A 14,704-nucleotide genomic window follows, 5' to 3' on the forward strand; every position below is an offset into this window, starting at 1 on the left:
CTTCCTGGGGAGACTGCCCGCATTCTCCACCACATGTGGTAGATTGGTTCACTCGGTTGCACACATAGGTAGATACAGGAACAAGGTCTCATTAAATCTTCCACTGGTTTCAAATCACTTAAGTTAATGGCCTCAGTCAAACATATATCCCCTCCAGTACTTTTCCAGTGAGTTTGTCACATCCACATGATGCCATATCTTCATACTATCGCTCAACTTTTCTTTATCCATACTGTGACCTCACACTGCCCTAACTCTATATTGTGCCCACTCTCACAATGACCCCATACTGTACCCATACACTAACACGTAGGGGGTGTTAGTATGAGGGGCAACAATAAAGGTCCTTGGTACCTTCGGTTCCATGGAGCACTTACCTTCTCGTCCTCCCCTCCTCTGCAGCACAGTAGTGACTTCAACAGAGTAATGGTATTAGTTTTATGCCACATCTGCAGTGCAAACGCTAATTTCTGCAACTGTATTTGCACCTGAAAGATTGCAATGGAGTTCAGACAGCGGGGAACCAACATCTTTCCGCTCCGCTGAACTGACTGTCAGTTTAACACTGGGTTTGAGAAACAGGTTAGTATTCACTCCCGGATAACGCTTATCTAGCCTCATGGAAGAAATAGCACCGACTGAGGGAACACAGGTGGTACTTATGGGATGATCATTAGAATTGTCACTTTTAATTGGATCGCCGTGACTATCACTGTCATTGGGCACACTGGATGTCATGGTTATAGGGGATACAGTTGCTGTTACTATTATGAAGCTCCATGATTGCCATTGGGGCCGGTTTGATGGACTCTACAACTTTATAGAGGTATAGTGGATGTCAGTGTTCTACAGGCTTTGTGGTACTCACTGTGATAGCGGTACTTATACAGGCACTGAGGCTTTCATTGTTATTGAGGCACAGTAGCCGACAATGTTATAGGGGCACCGTTCATGGCACATTTCGCCAGGTTTGTGTCAGGCACCCACATTTCTGGTGTTGTCTTGACCACTTTGCATGAAATAGACAAGATATCAACTGATCACTTACCTTAGTGAAAAGCGGAGCAGTGTTCCTGGTTGAGAGGCCAATGCTGGAGGTAGAGAGGTGTGGGACAGGAGTCCTGGTGACACCGCCACCTGCTCAGTAGTCTGAGTGAGAATATGAAAGGAGTAAGATTTCTGGAACTGAAATATCCCATCAGACTCCGCGTGCTTTCCTGCATGCGATAATCATCCTTCCAATTCCATGGAATAAAGCATTAAGACCTCACCAAACTCTTTGGGCTCTTGTATCCACGATGCAGTTCCCATGAAATGAGCGCCATCATGGTGGCATCTGTAACGTACTCCTAACTACTGACTTTGATGGTATGCAGAAAAATTATCACTACCTAAAAGGTTGTAGCTGGATCTCAACATATTCCCTATCTTGTAAGAGATAATAAGTGTATGATCGATGAGGGATAAGTGGTCTGACCACTGGGACCCCCAGAGTTCACGAAAATGAAGGTCCTAAGTCCCATGTTTCAATAGGCCACTGAGTTAAGCATGCATACTGGTGATCCAGTTATTGTCCAAAGAGGCTGATGGTGCTATACTCCGCTATTTCCAACAGTACTATATAGACTTTGCTCGGTTGCCACTTCATATAAACGTGGAACTATAGGATCCTATTGCTAAGATCAGTGGAGGTCACTGAACTTGGTCTTTTAGCAATCACATTCACTAATGAGTTCAACACTGTGACGCGAGCCCTTTTATAGCCCATAGTAGGGTAAAAAAAAAAACTATCTGGACCCAGTATTACATTTTTTTTAGCTTCCACCACATAACGTTTACAATATTGATGTCTTATGTGGTGAGGACCCTCAAGCACCAGGGCCTGAATGAGACTGCTGCATCTGCCTACCATACAACTACTTCCCAAATTACAATATCATAAAAAAGCAAAAACCACAGCATTCTATTCTTTCCCACATTCTTACAGGTTGAGCAGGTTTTGTTGAAATGCCAAGACACGATCCTCTACATTAGAACATTATGATTTTCCAAAATTTTTAGGGTCATGTAAGACCACTTTGTCAGCTTGTTCAAGGGGGTTCACAGGCCACCCTGAAGTGAAATGTATGTCAGTGTCCACCCGTGGGAATCCGAACTTCTTGGCCATTAATGAGGGTTCCAGTGTCAGATATTATTAAGGATCGGCATGGCTTTCTGAGTGGGAATTTGCATCGATATTTGCACGAAAAATTTAGAATCAGACTTGAAATAAATATGGCTCTAAGGATGAATTTCTATTTCTTGTGTCTAATCTCATAAATGTACTACTGAGGTTGTTGGGTAGGCTATCTGTAGCCAAGTCTCATTCTGTCTCCTACCAGGTGTTGTCCCTTCGATTGCTCCTCATCGCCGTGATCATTGGCTTTTCACTTCTTTTATCCTACTTTGGTGAAATTATGAAATCTTAAGATTCCACCCACCCCAGAAAAAGACCCCTAGTCCTGATGTTCCACTAGAAGTTCTGCAACCTGCTTCCTAGATGGGTCCGTTGGTGAGTCTTTAGATGATGTGACTGGACGAAACTCTTAGTGCATTGGGTGCACTTGTAAGGTCGTTCTCCAGTGTGAATTCGCTGATGAACCTTCAGGATCGAGTTCTTGATGAACTTTTTGCCGCACACAGTGCACTGATACGGCTTCTCTCCTGTGTGAACTCTCTGGTGAACCATGAGCTCGTAGGGTTGTCGAAAAGTCTTCACGCAATGTCGACAATGGTATGGTCTTCCCCCTGTGTGACCGATCTGGTGTCTTAAGAAACGGGATAGGTCAAAGAAAGATTTAGGACATTCGCTGCACTGGTAAGGCCGGTCTCTTCTGTGCTGGGGCAGAGGAGATAAGATGCCAATGTGATTGTGCCAACTGCTGCACTTATAGAATGAGTCGTTGAGGAAGCAGTGTGTGCTAGCTGGATCATCCTCCGCTGTCATGTCTCGCCTGTTCTCTGTAAATGAAACACACCACAGTGTTATAGAGGAAGCACTTACAGCCCATTCAGGACCCCAAGGCAACGAAGGAGCAAATCAGTTGTATGGTTTGGCATGTATGGGCAAACCTGGACATAATTTAATAAACTGGAATGGTTTGGGTGCGATTAGAAATACTGTATTAGCAGACTTGGGTATGCTTTGGGCCACCAGGCCAGACCTTGGCTTGGTTTGGGCACACCCGAGTATGAATATTATTGAACTGACTTTGGTTTAAGCAGACATGGACAGAATTGGCTATGGCTTCGGTAGATGAATCTAGGTGGACCTGGACATGTTTTGGGTACATATGAGCTAAACTAATCACCATTTTACCACAGAAGATTAGAAAAGGTATGGGCTTTGTTGGGCATAGTTTGGGCAGACCTAAGAATCGTGGAATCCCAAGTATTTTGTTGGCAGGTTTGGATGGTATTGGGTCTTTCCATTCACCTTGGTTGGAACATTCAGCAGTTTCCATGTCTCCAGAAGTCTGGTTTATCCAAATCTCTGTCATCTCTTGTATCCTGGAGGTTGAATTATTGTCTATGGAGCAAGAAAGAAAAGGAGAAGGTGAATTATCTGCAGGAAAGGTCAACTGGGGCAAAAGTTGTCTTGGGAAGAGTTAGAAACTGAATAAAATCTGATTATTGTCAAGCAATCCTAGTTTAACCAAAATAGGTTTCAAAGAAACTCTCCAGTCTTTACAGATCATTTCAGTTCACTTTTAGGGAACTGATAACTGTTCTCACCCAAGGTTCTGAACTTTGAGCTTATGACTCTTTTTAAAATGGCTGCCGTCTCCGTCCCCTACTTTCTTAGTTTACAATGAAAGTATGGATGACAATCATTTCAGTGGAATGAAGAACCAACGAGCACCAAGAACCCATATTATGGGGGTAACAGGCAAAACGAGGTTGCAGTTTTCTTTTCGTTACCATTTTCCACTCACAGATGGGCCACATTGGGTGAAAGACCCTGGGCTGAGCGAATGTAAAACATCAGCACCATGATAACACTACGAACAGGCACCTGATCTGTTCATAGAGAAGTCACTTGCCAGCCTTATAATCCTAGATGCACCCTGAAGTGTAAAGAACGGAAGTTGGCAGTGTTAATACACCCAAGATCGTCTGTACAGGTTTAGTAAGCATGAAGGTAAATAAATACAACTAAATACAATTATAACAATGCCCCTGCATATGGCTATTTGCACCAACAATAAACCTTAATACTTTAAATTGCGGGCTGGATTTGGTAGTGCTGAGGGTGCAACATAGAAGTAAGGTTTATACATCTTTCACAATATACTCTAGCACTAATGGATGACTATTACCTAAATAGTCTAACAGAGAAAATCATTGCAACAGACTATTCCACGCAAACCATCAGAGAAAACTGAGGAATGGTCTAACCCACCTGTCTTAACCACAAGGATATGACCCACAATAATGGATTCATGCGACCTCATACAATGAAGAGCCAAACTCCTCCCATAAAAATAAACTCTACCCATGAAGAACAAAATAATAAAAAAAAAACCTCCATCCTATGAAGAACCAAACTCCACCCAAAGAAGCCATCACCAACCCTACGATTAACCAAATCCTACTTCTTTTGCAGACCTAAATAAGAATTTAAAAAAATCTCCACCCCATGAAGAACCTAGCTCAACCCTATACTTAACCTCATGAAAAAACGAACCTCACCTCTTAAAGAACCAAACTTGAACCCATAAAGATCCACACTCAAGCCTATGAAGCATTGCCCCGCATTAGGGATATTTTAGCACTCCACTTACAACACATTTCTGTATAATCAGTAAGAAGTCATAGTGAATACAAATGTGAGATGCTGGTTGTGACTTCAGGATCATGGATCACATTAGACCAGGCAGGAGGACTCGAGAACAGAACTACTTGGGCATGTAAGCTAAAGAAGACATTTAAACTGGGTGTTTAACCGCCAGCTCTATCATCAAACATGTATGGGATAGTGTGGAGGGTGAGGGCTAACTTTGAGACTGAATATATGTCCCAGGGTGGCCAGCTAGCAAATATTTAAAAACCTTTGCCCTGACCTGAAATCCGTTCTGTGGTCTCTGCTATAGGGTCCAGGGCCAGTTGTACCGCTAAGGTATTGCATTTAATGCATTGGAGAAGATAAGTCAACCACAAGGGATCACAAACGAGCAGTGCCCTGGGACAGGATAGTGAATCCTTGACACTTGGTTTTCATAGGGTTAAAGAAGCTGGAGCCCCTAGAAAAGAGGCCCGCGTGGTCACAATCCCAACCGTCCAAATGTTATTGGAGATAGGCTTCGACTAGATCTCCCGATCCACATCAGCTTACAGGGTATTCTATATTGAGCATAGGTTGCCCATTAGACGATCTCCATCTGGCACATTTTGGCAGGCACCATCAGTTGCACAAAACTGCACCAATCGGCTGTCACGACATGTCTCATGCATAGTGAATTTGCTTGTCTATCCCCTTCCTTGCACATTCGGCACGTGTACCCTAATAATATATTGTGCATAATGTCATGGTATTCGAGGGGACATCCGGGAGACTCTTCTCACACTTCACTTTCTCTCCATCATTCGTTACGCACAAGAAATAAAACTTCCCTCATTTGTCTTTTTTTTTTGTTTATTTATAACAATAATAATGAAATATTTTTTTAAATTCAGAGACATTTCTTAAAAAAAAAAATCACCAGAACCCAAAAAACATCGAAAGCGTCACGGATAGGAGTCTGGGGTAAGGAAGGAGTTGACTAGGTTATTTTTCGTTTTGGGGGGACTGGCTGATCGGAATGACTTATGGTCATCGCCTGCCGCTGCAGACCTGTGTGGGTGCTGGGGTGCTCTGTGGTCCGATCACTGGGCGACATACATGAGGCAGGACGTATGACCTCAATGCCCCTTTGTATAATATTGCCCAGGGTGGCCAGTCCGTCGGTCTGTTTAATCTGTAGAAGGTTCAAAGAGTACGCGATCTGTGACAAGATAGCATTCTGCTCCTGCATGAGGAGGTTGGACTCCTGCTGGTGAGAAGTCAGGTTATGCAGACTGCAGCTTATAGCGGACAACTGATGGTGGTCACGAGGCTCAGGATTTAACTCTGCAGTGGTCTCTCTTTCTCCAATAACATCCTTGGGCTGATGCTGACTGTCTGGTGAGATGATGGATGGTTCTTCTGAGGAGTCTTTACTGGAGTCCTCAGCTGCATCCTGGCACTGAGGAGAGAAGCTGCAAGCCGCCTCTGAATGAACACAATCTACGGGCTCTAAAACACAGAAAAGTTATCACATTATCACAGGTAATAATTGTATGTAAATCAACTCTTTACAATGACATTGGACCCTCCCCGTAATCCCAAAACATTTCAACAAAGTTCTACAAATCCTATATGACTGAGAAACTGGCATCTTCTGTATCGGTTCTTGAAATATCTCCTCTACTCTCAATGTTTACCTAATTCCAGTTCATTCCTCTCGTTCTTACATGCAGTCCTATAATCTTACTCGATCTGATATGATGTAGGATTAGAAATTCTGGCTGAAACATAATGAAAACAAAATTTCTCAATTCCCATGTTTCTGTAATCCTAGGCTTAGCCGCCTTCATCCTTTACATCTCTGACCGTATAAATCCAAGTCCTGAATTCAACTAATTTTATTCCAAATTCTTCCCTAAAAAGAATGTTCCCATCTAGGATCGTTATGAGGCAGTGATAGGATATGCTGCAAACGTCAGATATATTTGCCGAGAAAGCGAGAATTCTCAAAGCTCCAACAGAACGGAATGAGCTGCACAACTGCGGCCACAACTTCATGCCTGACAGCGGGCGATGGGGCTTCTTCCTAATCAAAGATGCCGGTCAACTCTTCTCGATAAACGCCCGAAAATGCCCCAAGTTGGAAAACCCCTTAATCCAACCAATTCTCAATGACCTGGACAAGTCTCCTTTATTCTGCTGGAGCCACTGTCCACTCAAGCTTCTCTCATTCCAGGAATTCCACATTCCCGTGTCTTTCTTCTCCCACTTCAGTGACTCCATTACTGTTCCTTCACTCCGTTTACAACAGAAAAATATTTCACACATCACACTTCCACACATCATAATCCTTCATGGAGACCATTGCCAGTACCAGCTCTTGCGATGAGCCCCAAGCTTTACTCATAAGGCTGACTATACAGTAGAGATTTTCTGAACGACTTATCAATGGCCGCCTGTGAAGATTGTCATCTTGGACAACAATGTGCAGTGTTCATGTTAAACTGGTAAATCAGTAATCGGCCCCCGCGATGATATGTGTCCTGGTTGGGGTCACCATGGATGGCATACAGATCTGTTTTGCATATGCAAACTGTCGAACTATGGTGGCCGGTAGTAAATTATTACTGACCTCTCGTAAAATCAAGACATAAAAAGGTGCCGATTGCTAAAAAAAAATTGGTTGAACTCTACATTTTTGGCAGCCACAAAACCTCTAGCGTGGTCAGCTAAGGTCCAGAAGGAACAAGGATTTACCGAATACAGATTGAATGTTATCCTACAAAACCAAACGACTATCTGCTCAGCTCCTGATTAGTCTATAACCTGCAGCCCCCAAAGCCACTAGATACCAGGAAAATAATTATTATCCTTTTATCAGGCAGGTTTATATTTTTTTACATACCCACTGCACAGAAAAAATACGAAATATTATCCCTGGCGTCTTATGGGTTCATATTAACTGACTAGATAATGGAGACGTAATTCTATGCCCCCGGGATAATACTACTATCCTCTTAGGGCACATGGCTATCCCTACTAGCCCTCAGTGACACCATGGATAATGAGATTAGCTTAATAGAAAACATGGGTAGTATAACTAACCCAATGGATCAGACAGGTAACGGAGGTGAAGGTAAACCAGGGAGAGGATTTATATCATATGGGTGGATAGGGAGGAAGACTACCAAATATTATTTTAATATGGTAAAAAAACATGTGTTACCATAAAGTTTGTAACTCCTCCACACCCAGAAACATCAAAAAAATATTTAACTAAAGTGTAAAAAGAATTGCCAAACCTTACCCATTCCACTGGACAATCCCTCAAAAAAAACACAAAAATCCCCAACGCGCGTTTTGCTTCTTTATTCCATGGCTTTCTAAAAGGGGAAGAGAAAGTCGCGTTGGGTTTTTTTGGTCTGTTCTTTGGGGGATTGTCCAGTGGAATGGGTAAGGTTTGCCAATTCTTTTTATGCCTTAGTTAAATTTTTTTTTATGTTTCTGGATGTGAAGGCATTACAAACTTTATGGTAACAAATGTTTTTTACCATATTAAAATAATACTTGGTGGTCTTCCTCCCTATCCACCCGTAGGATACAAATCCTTTCATTGGCTTACCATCTACCCCCACCCCATTACCTTGCTGCTAGTCTTGTTTTGTTTTATGAGATTGTTTTTATATATATTTTGCATCAATAAAGGAACTTTTAGCCTTGCATGGATATTCTTAGCTACCCTCCAGAAACAGATATTGTATTATCATATTACAAAAAGGGATAGTAACACTAACCATCAGGTTAGAAGAGATATTAATATTAACCCTGTAGACACAAGGGGGACTGTTATTATCCTACCCAAAAATATGGCGATAACCCTAACCCACTAGACACCAGGAATACTGCTACTATCCCACTAGAAAACATGGGTAGTAAGTATAACCGTCTGTAAAATGTAAAGGGAACAAGAATGCAATGATCTGCAAATCTCTTATCTCCATATTTTAGAACAGATCAGGAGACGAACGTTGGACATTTTTTCCATTTTAATTGAGTAACACGTTTCTGAAATTATTCCGCAATGTTTAGACGCAGTTGTTCCCAGATCGGTGACCTCTGACCATCTTTGCTTCGGAGAGACTCTGCCTCTCTCACATGCTCTTTTTACACAACGTCATGTGACTTAGACGGACATTGACCCTCCAGATGTTTTTCACTATTATCGCTTTTCCAGCCTTTTGACAATTGTCCCAAATTTTTTGACATGCGTCGCTGCCATAAATTTCAAAATGACTTCACGTTTTCAAATAAAATAGAAAAATGTCCAACGTTCAACTTCTTATCTGCGATCCCTGTTGTGTTTGATAAAGTATGGAGATAGGAGATTTCCAGATCATCGCATTCTTGTTTTCTTCACGTTTAACACAGCGGACCAACTTTTTTAAAATTGGGGTTGTATCATAGTGGAAGACATGGCTGGTATTATTATCCCTCTAGACACCATTGATATTATTTGAGGAGACTACATGGGTAGTATTGTTAACCCTCTGCACACCAGTGAGATTTGCTTACTAGAAAATATAGTTAGTATACTGACCCTTTAGACACCATGGATAACACTAATAACCTAGAGCAGGGATATTTGTATTTCCTCCTTGACACCAGGAGTGCTATATTGAACATTAATGGCGCTGATACGTGGGCCCTGGGTAACCAGGTTTACATGACCCTACATCTCACATTTGCTCATTGGAGCCTTCCGTTTCACATGGCGTCTACTAAAGCAATGTAACAGAATGCTCAGAAACCAAACAAAAACCTCTTCACAATACACAAAATAAGATTATTTACCGGCTTCCACCTCCTCGGGGAGGTCTTCCTTGTCTCGGTTCCAGTCAACCTCTTTGCTGTATTCTGGCTTGAAGAAATTTCTCAGCCTCTGCTCGTACTGTGTCAACCTCAGGTGCGGTGGGGGTCGGCGCCCTGTCTCGGCAACATGAGCCAAGGCCTCGCTCAGCTTCTCGTTCATTTTCCGCTTAGCATCCTTCCACCTCTTCTTGACTTTATCGCTTGTGCGTGAAGCCACCCCTACCGCGCTCACTTCGTTGGCTATGGCCTGCCACATGGCATTCTTAGCCATACCAGAGGTAATATCAGCTTCGTTGCCAAAAAGCTTGGAGTAATTTTCTATCACCAGGTCCACAAGGACGTCAAGTTCCTTCTCAGTGAACTTTACAATTCGCAGACGTGGAACTCCGGAAGAGGGGGATGAAGCAGACTGAGATCCGAAGGAGTTCGAGATGTGACTCACAGGGAATTGTGAGGGCGACGCAGTATCAGAGATATGCAAGATCGGCTCACCTGTATCTGTCATTTTGGCACAGAACAAAGCAAAGTTTAGAGATGGTGGGCACACACACCTGCACAGAGGACAATCACAATCGAGAGTACCGTTGGTGAATCTGTACTGGTGGGAGAGTGTAAGGGGCCACAAACTATAACAACAAGTTTAAACGCAGCAACTCTCCAAACCCAATCTGTTCATTCCAAAACCACACTGACACCAGCAAGTCAACGCATCCATTGAAGGAACACAGCAAAGACAATCCACAATCTTGATAATGTCTAGGGTTGAGCGAAACGGATCGTTCATTTTCAAAAGTCGCCGACTTTTGGCAAAGTCGGGTTTCATGAAATCCGACCCGATCCCTGTGTGGGGTCGGCCATGCGGTACGCGACTTTCGCGCCAAAGTCGCGTTTCGTATGACGCGCTTGGCGCCATTTTTTTCAGCCAATGAAGGGGCGTGGGCAGAGTGATGACATAGGTCTTAGGGGCGTGGACGCCTATCGCCATGTTGTCGCTTGTGCGCTGTAGCGATTTGCACTGTGTAACACCAGCTTTTCAGTTCAGGGACGGAGGGGAGAGGGAGAGGGGGAGAGAGGGGGAGAGAGAGGGAGAGGGGGAAAGAGGGGGAGAGAGAGGGAGAGAGGGAGAGAGGGAGAGAGAGAGAGAGAGAGAAGAAAAAAAAAAAAAAAAATCCCATTGCCTTTGCATTGGGTTTCGTGTTTCGGTCGATCCTCGACTTTTCGCCATAATCGGCCGATTTCACTCGACTCGACTTTTGAGATAGTCGGGTTTCGCGAAACCCGGCTCGACCCTAAAAAAGTCAAGGTCGCTCAACCCTAATAATGTCCTTACGTGGTCAACTTCTAAAGCCAATGTACGGTGTAAACTCAGACCAGAGATCAATTAGCTCCCAATGCAGTTGTGTCTTTCCCCATTGTTAAGGGCAACATTACCTGCGGAAGCTCGTTAATAGCAACCAGGCAACCCCCACATGTACTTATGCTGGCTAACAGATGTAAATCATTCAGCTGCGGCAAGAAAAACTAAATCTCCGAGCACTAAAAAATACTCGGAGAACCCCCGAGCATGCTCGAGAAATCTCGAGTAACGAGTATATTCACTCATCACTAATAGTCACCTGATCCATCAGCTGACTGTTGGCGATAAGAGTTTCTCTATGGAGACCAGCTGTGCAATTGCAGCTCTCTAGTGTCAGCTACTTCTGGAGTTTTGGAGTCCTGTTTCTGTGTCATCTGTGGTGTGGAGCTTGGCAGTGCAGCGAAGTCTGGAAGCTAAGTGTTGTTTTTATACCTTGTCTGTCTCGTGTTTGTCACCATCCCGTGTTGTACCATCTGCAGTGGTGAGGCTAGCACCATTGCCAGCCAGTGCACTAGCTAGGGCAGTGCGAGGTGACAGTAAGGGATGAGGTTCCTGATGGGGGGGGAAAAGGACCCGCTTAGGGTGTTAGGGGAGAGCAGGGACAGGCTCAGGTTTGAGCTCAGGGGGTGTCACGTCATTCATTCCCTATCGATAGGGCCTTCCTCTCCCCATTTCCATTCCATTGTGTGTGTTGTGCCATCCACTGACCGACCTCCTGGTGGGAATGTGACAGAGGAGCTCAGATAAAGACATAAAACATGACTAACAAACTTTCCATGAGAATGGGCTCATTGATGTAACCTCAGGTAACTCATTCAACGACCAGCAATGTGCAACACAGAAGCGATAGAAGGCAAAAAATATTTTAAGTCCAAAATACAAAAAATAATTACCCGTTAACTAAAAAGGTGTCCATACCCTTTATTAGGACTGAAAGAGCTCCCCAGTATGAGGAGATGTCTCTCAATCAGCTGTGGGGGGCTCTGGATTATACAGAAGACCATTATAATAATGGTGATGAGGGGTGAACATGACCTGAAGTCACAACGACCAACATCTCAGTGATGGGAAATAACCTCATCTGTTCCCTCCGGTCCACGACACAACAGGTAGTCGGGAGGAGGCACCAATTCAGATATGTTCTCGATGGTTTCTTACCTCTTGATGGTACTGTGGTATTCGGTGGCCCTTGCCCTCCTACCGACACCTTGATGTATTCGGGTTCCTCTTGTTTGATTGTCTTTGTGGTCACCGCGCCTGGATATATAACCAAACAATACATCACCAGGGACCACAAACGTAAATGTGCCTCTATCAGGTGTGAGTAATGGTGGTGGGGGGCCTTTGTTACTCCTGCTCCACAAGCATAGTTACTATAAAATGACTTCAAAGTCACCAATAAAACCTTGGCATTACTTCTTAACTTTTGTCAAATGACATCATAGGCCACAGCGACTGATGATGTCACCACATACTACCATATGTATGGGTGAGGAGTGGGCACTATAGGCAATCCGAATACTACATCAAACAAGGGCTCAGACCGGTGACACCCCCATATGTATGGGTGAGGACCGGAGACTATAGACAAGGTCAGCCTCTGGCAGAAAGTGTGTCTATGTAACTATATGAATGTATGCTTGCGAGTATGTAAATGGGTGTGTATTTATGTATACATGCCTTGTGTAAATGTGTATATGTATATACAGTGCCTACAAGTAGTATTCAACCCCCTGCAGATTTAGCAGGTTTACACATTTGGAATTAACTTGGCATTGTGACATTTGGACTGTAGATCAGCCTGGAAGTGTGAAATGCACTGCAGCAAAAAAGAATGTTATTTCTTTGTTTATTTTTTTTTTTTAAATTGGGAAAAGTTTTTTCAGAGGGTCATTTATTATTCAACCCCTCAACCCACCAGAATTCTGTTTGGTTCCCCTAAAGTATTAAGAAGTAGTTCAGGCACAAAGAACAATGAGCTTCACATGTTTGGATTGATTATCTCTTTTTCCAGCCTTTTCTGACTATTTTAGACCCTCCCCAAACTTGTGAACAGCACTCAAACATGGTCAACATGGGAAAGACAAAGGAGCATTCCAAGGCCTTCAGAGACAAGATCGTGGAGGGTCACAAGGCTGGCAAGGGGTACAAAACCCTTTCCAAGGAGTTGGGCCTACCTGTCTCCACTGTTGGGAGCATCATCCGGAAGTGGAAGGCTTATGGAACTACTGTTATCCTTCCACGGCCTGGACAGCCTTTGAAAGTTTCCTCCCGTGCCGAGGCCAGGCTTGTCCGAAGAGTCAAGGCTAACCCAAGGACAACAAGGAATGAGCTCCGGGAAGATCTCATGGCAGTGGGGACATTGGTTTTAGTCAATACCATAAGTAACGTACTCCACCGCAATGGTCTCCGTTCCAGACGAGCCCGTAAGGTACCTTTACTTTCAAAGTGTCATGTCAAGGCTCGTCTACAGTTTGCTCATGATCACTTGGAGGACTCTGAGACTGACTGGTTCAAGGTTCTCTGGTCTGATGAGACCAAGATCGAGATCTTTGGTGCCAACCACACACGTGACGTTTGGAGACTGGATGGCACTGCATACGACCCCAAGAATACCATCCCTACAGTCAAGCAAGTTGGTGGCAGCATCATGCTGTGGGGCTGTTTCTCAGCCAAGGGGCCTGGCCATCTTGCCCGCATCCATGGGAAGATGGATAGCACGGCCTACCTGGAGATTTTGGCGAAGAACCTCCGCTCCTCCATCAAGGATCTTAAGACGGGTCGTCATTTCATCTTCCAACAAGACAACGACCCAAAGCACACAGCCAAGAAAACCAAGGCCTGGTTCAAGAGGCAAAAAATCAAGGTGTTGCAGTGGCCTAGTCAGTCTCCTGACTTTAACCCAATTGAAAACTTGTGGAAGGAGCTCAAGATTAAAGTCCACATGAGACACCCAAAGAACCTAGATAACTTGGAGAAGATCTGCATGGAGGAGTGGGCCAAGATAACTCCAGAGACCTGTGCCGGCCTGATCAGGTCTTATAAAAGACGATTATTAGCTGTAATTGCAAACAAAGGTTATTCCACAAAATATTAAACCTAGGGGTTGAATAATAATTGACCCACTATTATGTTTAAAATGTATAAAAATTTAACTGAGCAACAAAACTTTTTGGTTTGTAAGATTTATTCATCTGTTAATAAATCCTGCTATTGTTTGAAGTTTGAAGGCTCTAACTTATTTGCATCTTATTAAACCTGCTAAATCTGCAGGGGGTTGAATACTACTTGTAGGCACTGTACAGTGCTCTACATACATGAGTACACTTCAAGAGATGTCAGACAACATTTAGCTTCCTTTCAAAATAAACATTTTTTACTGGATACCATACTACAAAATACTCCCAAAAACGTGGGCCATTGATAGCAAAGAAAGATCTGTTATTTTCTACACCCACAACAGTCATTTTACTACCAAAGTCAATAAACTACAAACAGCTGTTACTTAAAGAAAACCCCTTCCCATTTCCAGCTGTCAGCTACGGAACCATATGGAAGAGAAATGCCAGCTTCGGAACCATATGGAAGAGAAATGCCACAAGAACTGAAAAAAAATCATTTATACATACAGGAAAGGTGAAGGGTTCAGAAAGATCAGCAAAGCTTTACTGATC

General features: G+C 43.5%; 1 protein-coding gene across 3 annotated transcripts in view; it reads right to left on the reverse strand.

Moving 5' to 3' along the window:
* Positions 1-14,704, reverse strand: part of LOC138638860 (zinc finger protein 550-like) — a 66,880-nt gene that overhangs the window by 13,030 nt on the left and 39,146 nt on the right. For 2 of the 3 annotated variants that reach the window (XM_069728551.1, XM_069728550.1), the window contains 3 exons: positions 12,189-12,287; positions 9,656-10,171; positions 5,679-6,313 (listed from right to left, as the gene is read on the reverse strand). In XM_069728551.1, coding sequence (XP_069584652.1) covers positions 5,802-6,313; positions 9,656-10,171; positions 12,189-12,287 — 1,127 coding nt within the window. In that variant the 3' untranslated portion in view covers positions 5,679-5,801. Of the gene's footprint in view, positions 1-1,048; positions 3,001-3,475; positions 3,569-5,678; positions 6,314-9,655; positions 10,172-12,188; positions 12,288-14,704 lie in introns of those variants that run through there. The other variant, XM_069728553.1, reaches the window with a different exon arrangement.

The sequence above is a fragment of the Ranitomeya imitator genome, chromosome 5, assembly GCF_032444005.1.
Source record: "Ranitomeya imitator isolate aRanImi1 chromosome 5, aRanImi1.pri, whole genome shotgun sequence".
Lineage (NCBI taxonomy): Eukaryota > Metazoa > Chordata > Amphibia > Anura > Dendrobatidae > Ranitomeya > Ranitomeya imitator.